We start from the raw sequence: 8,002 nt of genomic DNA on the forward strand, positions 1-8,002 counted from the left end.
ACAATAGATGCTAATAGCACTTGGGTGACTTAAGTTTTTTTTTTTTGTGGGAATAATATTTGAATCCTTTAACTCATGAGGTGAATCCAACTGAAAATCTCAGAGAAACAGATGTCATTGTGAGAAAGTATGTATGACTGGATCTTTTTACAGAGGAAGACACTGAAGGGAGTCACCTGTGTTTACTTGTTTACATCAGTTTGGAATGTTTCTGAGAAATTGTTCATCAGCAAGAAGTGCGTTATCTGTTTGACATTCTGTGACTATTGTAGTTGCAAAATGCTTTACAAAACTGTAATCTCTATTTTTTTGTTTGTTTTCATTGAAGCAGAAACTTCATGTACCAAGTAAGGTTCCTTACAGTTGCACCTCAACAGGAGGGGAGTGTTAAAGAAGAACAAAGTTCAGAAATTCCAACCAGACGGACCTGGCAGTTTGACTGGGCATTGAATAGACTGGATAACTCAGTCAGAAAAACTGGCCGCATCCCTAAAAGCCTTCTACTAAAAATCTTCCATGAAATGTGCCAGTCAGGTAAGTTGCTTCCAATTTAAACCAAATAAAAGCTAAATTTCAAGCCATGATTAAACAATTCATCAAACCAAAGAGATTAGTTGGAAGAGTTCTGATTTATATTTTTTTGAGTGTTTAATCTGCTGCATATGTTGATGAACAGCCTTTACGTGCTTTGGAGATGTTATTTGGCTTTGATTACTTTTCCAGGGTTTTTTTTGTCTTTGGCAATTTAAGTCTTGTAAAAAGTCAGCATGCTTTTAAGAAATCTTCTCATACTGCCTTGCTTGTTGTGGATTTTTACTCTGGTAATGTTACACCTTCCTCATAAAACTGTATTGTCTGCTCTGACAGGGGTCCTATCTGTCTATGTTACACAGAATATTTTTAAAAGATCTGTAATAAACCATGCTGTCCTTAAGAGGTGATTTGTTTTAAAATGGAACTCTACAGGGGAATGTGGAGATGGTCGCTAAGTTTCTCCGTTCCTAGGCCGCTATGGTTATTCAGGACAAGAAAGCTTTATTTATTTGAATAATAAACCAAAAATCAGCAGCTGAGGCGTTGTTCCTTCTGACAGGTTCCATACCCTTTGGCTAAGAATAACCAGCCTGTATTGACATTTTGCAAACCAGGTACTGGAATTGATGAGGTGTGTTACCAGTCAGGATGGGTCAGGGGTTAAATATACTCTCTAAATACTTTTGTCGATATTTATCAACGACAACATGTGTTGTTTTGGTTTGGTTTTAAAGTTTGCTGTGCATTGCTCTGGGCCGTTCCTGGCTTGTACACCTGGGATTGTGCTTTTACAAGTTGTGGTTTGCTGTTAAAAAGCTGAGTCTTAGAGTCATGATCTCTTCCTGTTGAAATTCTTAGGCTTTTTTCTTTTTGCTTGTAATACTCATTCTGATTCTGACTCCTTTGCCTTTTTTTAGCTATAAACTTACAATTTGCAAGTATGGGTGAGCAAGAATTCTATGTCTAAGCTTATTTGCGAATCATAGTTCTCTGTGATCTTTGAGTTAGTTTTTAGGAAGTCATAGTAACACATATTTTGTTTCTCTTGTTTTCCTATTATTGCGTATTTTCCTTCCCCTCTACTGCCTGTGTTTCTTCCCAGCTGAATTTACCCTGTATAAGTAACTATTCTGCTGTAGATTGCGCTCTGGAGACATAGTTTACAGTAGTTATGTGATATCCTAGATTTGCTGGTCCTTAGCGGTACCAGAACGCCTAACTCTAGACAGTACATAGCTGCTGAGGATTTTTTTTTTTACTTTATTTTGCCATTATTTTATAACTGTATAGCTGTTTATACACCTCTGCCTAATTAAAAATTACACTTAGTGGTCAGCGGCAGCTGGAGATACCTTTACTGGCAACAGCTCCCTCCTCTGCGCTGGGCCGTGCACCACTTTGGAGTGTCGGCATGATGATTCGGAAGTAATTTAGAAAGCATTAGTGATGCTTTAGACTTCAAGTCATTTTGGAAGGCTGAATCTTTCAAGTCTGCATGTATGTCTCTGAGACAGAAAACCTAACAATTTTTTTCATCATTTATGCCTTTGCTAGATGCAATTACTTCTGTAACGCACCTTTCCCTGTGATAGCAAAGGAATAGACAACATTTTTTTTGCCTTTTTTCCTCTTTGCAGTATGCTGGTTTCTGAAGAAACTCTCCTTTTTGTTAGAAGTTGCTGGGTTTGCATATAAAGATGTGATTGAAAAAAATTTGGGTAATTTGTGAGAGATTCTGCAGCTCTGCCATACTTTGCCTCAGGAGTAGTGGTTAAATCCAAGGAAGATAGATGAGTTTACAGTTATTTTTTGGGCACTCTGGGGCTAGTGCTGAAGTCGGAGCAGATGGACAGTCTTGCAGTTTCCTTCACTTTTCTCTAGATGTAAATGATCTCATTTATTTTATTTTGAGCATGGGCAGGAGTGGAAATGGACATGGAAATGTGGAATGTCTCTGAACACCAGTTTTGGAATCGTATGGCACTGATGTGAAGTGTTGTCCCTTTTTTTGAGATTTGACAGGAAGTTGTGTCCCTGTTAGGATGAAATGACGTATGGATCTTGGGTCGGGCAATAACATACTAAATCAACTCTGCTGGGTATTTTTGTTGTCCTTTTTAAAATGTCTGCTCTGTTGAGCACCTTATTAAATGGGATGTTTTATGAATATTTTTCATGATAGCACATAATGGTGTCATTGTTCAGTCATTTGGGTATCCCATTCAGTAAAAATCTTCACTCTTGCAGAAGGTTCTCCAAGACATACTGGGTCAGTCTCAAATCTTTTTTCTAATACTAAGTGGATCGTTATTTATAAAGATATTTGTGATTGTTTTCTGCTTGCAGAGTGCCCAGGGAGTAACCAGACCTTGCTTTTGTTGCGAAGCTGTGGTTCTCTTTTGCCAGAGGTATTGGCACCTGAAAGAACAGAACTAGCCCATATGATATGGGACAAGATGAAGGAACTGGGTAGGTTGGTTTTGTTTGCTGTTTGCCAGAACAGCTCTGTGCTCTAGTTACGTTTTGTAACAGAAGACCGAATGGGTTTTAATAGTGTTTAAATATTAGGGTGTAACAGCGAATATGCATCACCGAATGAACGCTGGGTTTTGTTATTGAGGTGAGACCTGGTTCCTATTCTGGGGGTTATACTGACATCTAGGGGTATTCATAAAGCTACAGATTTCTTTTTTTTGAAAGATGCTTAAATTGGACTTTTGCTTGATTTTTTATTATTGCAAGAATGTATTTCACTTTTCTGTTAGATGTTACCTTGATATCTGGTGGGCTTGAGTATTCCTTGTGCTACCAGCTGTTTTATCAGATGATTTTTTTGTTTCACTGGTCATTTATCTATAGAGGTTGTGTAGGTGAACTGCTTCTTGGTAATAATATTGCTGATTCTATAAAGTAAATACAGCTGCAGAGCATTGGTGTTACTATTATAAGGTAAATACAGCACACGACCATTGATCTTACTGGGTTGTTGTTATGTTTTAGCCTTTTATAAACGCATGTGCAGTTAACTAGATGCCTGATGTTTCAAAGGTGGATGAAAGGAAGCAGTCTGAGCATACATAAAGTTAATACAGAATAAATTTGTTACGAAATTATTTGCCTGAGAGATCTATCAAATGGTGCTGAATTTAAAGACTCTACATTGACTGACTGTGGCTGAAATATTTCCGCAGGTGCTGTGTATGATACAAGCCATTACAATGCTTTGCTTAAAGTCTACCTTCAGAACGAGCACAAATTTTCTCCAACGGAATTCTTGGCGAGAATGGAGGAAGCTAATGTGCAGCCCAATCGAGTGGGTACCCTTTTATGACAGCTCCATTCTTAGTAGCAGTATCCTTTTACTGGTGGAAATGGTTAACTTCTCTTCCCGATTTTCTGTAGGTTACCTACCAGAGGTTGATCGCTGCTTACTGCAATGAGGGCGACATTGAAGGAGCGAGGTATTCTTGTGCATCTCTGTTTAAGGGGATTGCCACAAAATCTGTGTCTTGTATTCCCTGCCATTAATGTTAAAACTCATTTCACTGTAACTCTTACAAATTGACCAAGGCAAAGAGGAGGTTTAAGGATATTGTAACCAAGCACTGAAGAGCAGTTTCTTGGAGACAGCTGGAACCTACATGAGCAAAGTAAAACTGAAGTGATAGACCAGTGTGTTAAACTTGAGTTGTATTCAAGGTGCTCAGAAAATGAGTTGTTTTGTGGTTTCTAGAGGCAGTGGGAAGAAGTGCAAGGTTCTGAAGGCTTCCTGCCCGTGTAAGGGAATGGCTGCTGCGACAGGTGTTTGAGAACAAAGTGGGTTAAGCATCAAATCGCAGAAATTCTGGGGTTTGTCATGTCGTTCCACAGGGCTCTCTGGATACCTGCCTAACATCTTGATTTTAGCAAGGTTAAGTTGCAGCAGTGTGGTTGCTGGGCATGAGAAATAAGTAAAAGGAAGATAACCCCAGCCCTACCCTTGTGTCTTTGTATTTCAAAGGGACAAATAAAATTCATCTGAAACAAAAATGACCAAATTACGAACTTATTACGTAGCATCTCCAAATGTAATTGTTCGGTGACATCAGGGTTTGGTTTCGTTGGATATGGTACCTTTCCAGCAGAGCAGCAATAGCTCAGTATTTTATCTTTTCAAAGGAAAAAAAATACCTAATCATTCCTATTCTTGTGTTTTGCAGTCAGATTCTTGGATTTATGAAGAACAAAGACCTCCCAATCACTGAGGCAGTATTCAGTAGCCTTTTGAAAGGTCACGCAAGATCAGGGTAATGTTGATAATACCTTTTTTCTTTCGTTTTCTTTTAGTTTTACTACAATATAGAGTGATACTGTACAGAGAAATTACATGCTGCAGGATTGTGTGTGATGGTTTTGAATAACAATGTGCAGAAGACTCTCTTCTCTATGTTTTTGAAGCAAACCAGGGCTATTTAACAAAGGAAGTAGATTTTTCTTGTGTCTGAAAATGCTGAATTTCAAGATAAATTACTGTACTTTTGCACTGTTTGCAAAAGGAATTTGCTGCACTTAGTTTTGAACTTTTTCAACTGCTGAAGTTGAAAGAATATTTTAATACTGTAATTAAAAGATTTGCACTTTTCACCTTTCTGGATTTGCTTAGTTAAAATACATTTCTCTGTGCTTGTTGCAGTCTTTGTTTCCAACTCTAATTTAATGAGGAAATGCAGAAGTCACAATAAACATTATTATGATTTATATGTTCGTATTTGTAATGTTTATTATTATATATTCTCTTTTAGAGATCTGAAGAGCGCAGAAAATATCCTTTCAGTGATGAGGATGGCTGGTGTTGAACCAGGTCCAGACACCTATTCGTCGCTGCTGAACGTGTATGCTGAGAAGGGTGATGTTGACAGCATCAAAAAGGTATTGCAAGTCTGGACTGAAATGCAGCTTGTTCTATCATTTGTTCGGTGTCGTTTGGAATGTTTTCTGTCCACGCAGGAGGAATAAGAGTGAATTTTGTAACTTGGTTCCTCCTAGACTGCAGAAATTAATTTTTTTTTTAAAGCAGTCTCATGCTTTATTGAAAATATTTGTCTTTTGATAGGTACCTTTCCCTCTGAGGAGATATGTTTGCCAGTGAGTGATTTAATAATTTTAGGGGTTTTTAAAAGAGGCAAATAGTGCACATGTTCATAAAAATAAAGTAAATCTGAAAATATTTGTCTTTTGATAGGTACCTTTCCCTCTGAGGAGATATGTTTGCCAGTGAGTGATTTAATAATTTTAGGGGTTTTTAAAAGAGGCAAATAGTGCACATGTTCATAAAAATAAAGTAAATCTTTACTAGCCCATTCCCACTGAGCTGTTCTTTGGCTCCCATTGAAGGCACAGAATCTCCCCAGTAAAACTGCATTTTTTTAAGAGTTCATTCCAACAACTTAAGTATTTATGAATTGTGGATTTACAGCCCTTTGTGTAGCTGGTTTTTTTTTTTTCAAGTATCCTTTCTTACTTTTTTAATCAAAAATGTGTGGAAACAAATGAGAAAAGAAAATTGGAGTTTAATATGACATGGAGAGGAGCAAACAAAGGAAGAGGATGTGGGAAACATAATACTGTTCTGTGACTTTTAAAAAATTAAACAAATCTTCATCAACCAACCTTCTTTCAGTTGCTAACAAACAGGTTGATTAATTGTTCTTCCCTTTGCGAAGTTATTTCTTTTGAAAGTCATCTCACAATGGGAATAATTCTGGTGTTTTCACGTCTTATTAGATATTAGAGAGAAACTGTGTTACATCCCTTTTATCTGTCTTGTTTTCTGTTTGCAGTCTGAAGGTGTTTGAGGCCTCTCTGGGTATTCTTTCTACTGTATTCCATGTACCTAAACTTACGTTTTAAAAAAGAAAAAAAAATTTTGTGAATTTTTTTCCCCTATTTTAATGTATCTGTTTTTTAGTCACTTTGGAGTTTCTAAAAGTTAAATTTATTCTGGTTTACAGACTCTAGAAGAGATTGAGAAGACTGAAGGGTACCTTATGGATAGGGTTTTGATGCAGGTGATTTTTAGCCTTGCCAAGGCTGGATATCCTCAGTATGTTGACGATATTAAAGAACGCATAAGATTTGAAAGGGACTTAATTCCAGGTATGTCCTTGGTTCCTGCAGCAGTGTTTTGCTACTCAGGGTCGAGAGGGAAAGTATTTTCTTTTTCATCTTTCAGCAATTCTAATGTCACCAAAAATAGGTGATTTTGTACTCCTCTCTTGAATACTTAGGGAAAATAATATTTTACCATTATGTAGATTTATTAGTGCTGCTTTAGATCACATTTCATAAAATTCAAATATTATCCACTTTTACGTGTAAAAATTAATCTACCAATTTTTTTAGCTTCTAAAATTAATTCAGATTTTATAGGAAAGCAGGAAATGTGGAGTCCTTTCTTCAAACAACGCTTGTAATTCCTGTTGGGACAGCATTTTGTGAATACCCTAAAAAGGGGCACTACACACCGACTATATTCTTCTTAATCTACCATGACAGTTTATCTACAATCATGTTTGAAGTACTTGTAAAACATTTACTTTCCTAGCTTTCACAAATTTAGTTGTTTAACGTGAAAATAGTTACATGCACGTTTTTAATGTTGTTGTTCTCTGTTTTTTCAATGGCTAGATGCAATGAACCTCTGTTTGACGCTGATAACGCATGGATTCGAAGATATAAGTTTCCGTATTTTGAAGTCTTTTCATAATCTCTCACGTGATAATGTGGACCAGGGCAACTTCTTCTTGCAACATTGTGTAAATAGTGATACGGTATGCACAACAGTGATTCTTCTTTCTTAATACACCAATAACAATATATTTCTTTAGTTAGATGCCGCTGGGCAGGTGGAAGATGGTACTTTGCACATCTTTTAAAGAACAAAAGAAGGATGTTAGCGTTTCATACCAATTTCCGTAGTGAATTGAAATTCACAAGGGAATTGTGGTTCCCATGTGTAATATATATCCATTTCCTAAACTTTAGAAGAATCTGACATTTTTAACAATTTGAGGAATTACAAAAATGTATTAAATTAATTTTTAATTTCTCTGCAGCCCCTGAACAAGCTGAAGCAATATTGCACTGAGTTAAAGGAAGCAAAAATGCACTCGGCCCCGTTACCCTTTATTTTGCGTTGTGCTTTGGAGGCCAAGAGATCAGGTACTCTGCTCTTCAGTTACTTTACGTGTGCTTGTTTACAGAAGTTGGTCACTGTTTAATTACCTTGTGAATGGTTTCAGCCTTGGCCATTGATGTGATGAAGATGATGAAAGAGGAAGGCTTGCCACTTCGACCTCACTATTGCTGGCCGCTGCTAGCTGCATACCAGAAGGAGAAGAATCTGCAAGGTTAGTGATCTGATGAATGCTCCTCCAGCTTCACTGCAGAGCTAGCACACAGATCTTTATTCAGACATTGCTGAGAGGTT

The 8,002-nt window shown here is 37.1% G+C and overlaps 1 protein-coding gene across 1 annotated transcript in view; it reads left to right on the forward strand.

Annotated features, from left to right (window-relative positions):
• The first annotated feature begins 335 nt into the window (after positions 1-335).
• LRPPRC (leucine-rich pentatricopeptide repeat containing) overlaps positions 336-8,002 on the forward strand; it is a 29,669-nt gene continuing 22,002 nt past the window's right edge. The window contains exons 1-10 of the mRNA XM_010142056.1: positions 336-534; positions 2,881-3,003; positions 3,726-3,847; positions 3,937-3,995; positions 4,734-4,820; positions 5,316-5,442; positions 6,525-6,669; positions 7,201-7,343; positions 7,629-7,734; positions 7,815-7,922. Coding sequence (XP_010140358.1) covers positions 339-534; positions 2,881-3,003; positions 3,726-3,847; positions 3,937-3,995; positions 4,734-4,820; positions 5,316-5,442; positions 6,525-6,669; positions 7,201-7,343; positions 7,629-7,734; positions 7,815-7,922 — 1,216 coding nt within the window. The 5' untranslated portion in view covers positions 336-338. The remainder of the gene's footprint in view (positions 535-2,880; positions 3,004-3,725; positions 3,848-3,936; positions 3,996-4,733; positions 4,821-5,315; positions 5,443-6,524; positions 6,670-7,200; positions 7,344-7,628; positions 7,735-7,814; positions 7,923-8,002) is intronic.

Source organism: Buceros rhinoceros, unplaced genomic scaffold, assembly GCF_000710305.1.
Source record: "Buceros rhinoceros silvestris isolate BGI_N320 unplaced genomic scaffold, ASM71030v1 scaffold23638, whole genome shotgun sequence".
Lineage (NCBI taxonomy): Eukaryota > Metazoa > Chordata > Aves > Bucerotiformes > Bucerotidae > Buceros > Buceros rhinoceros.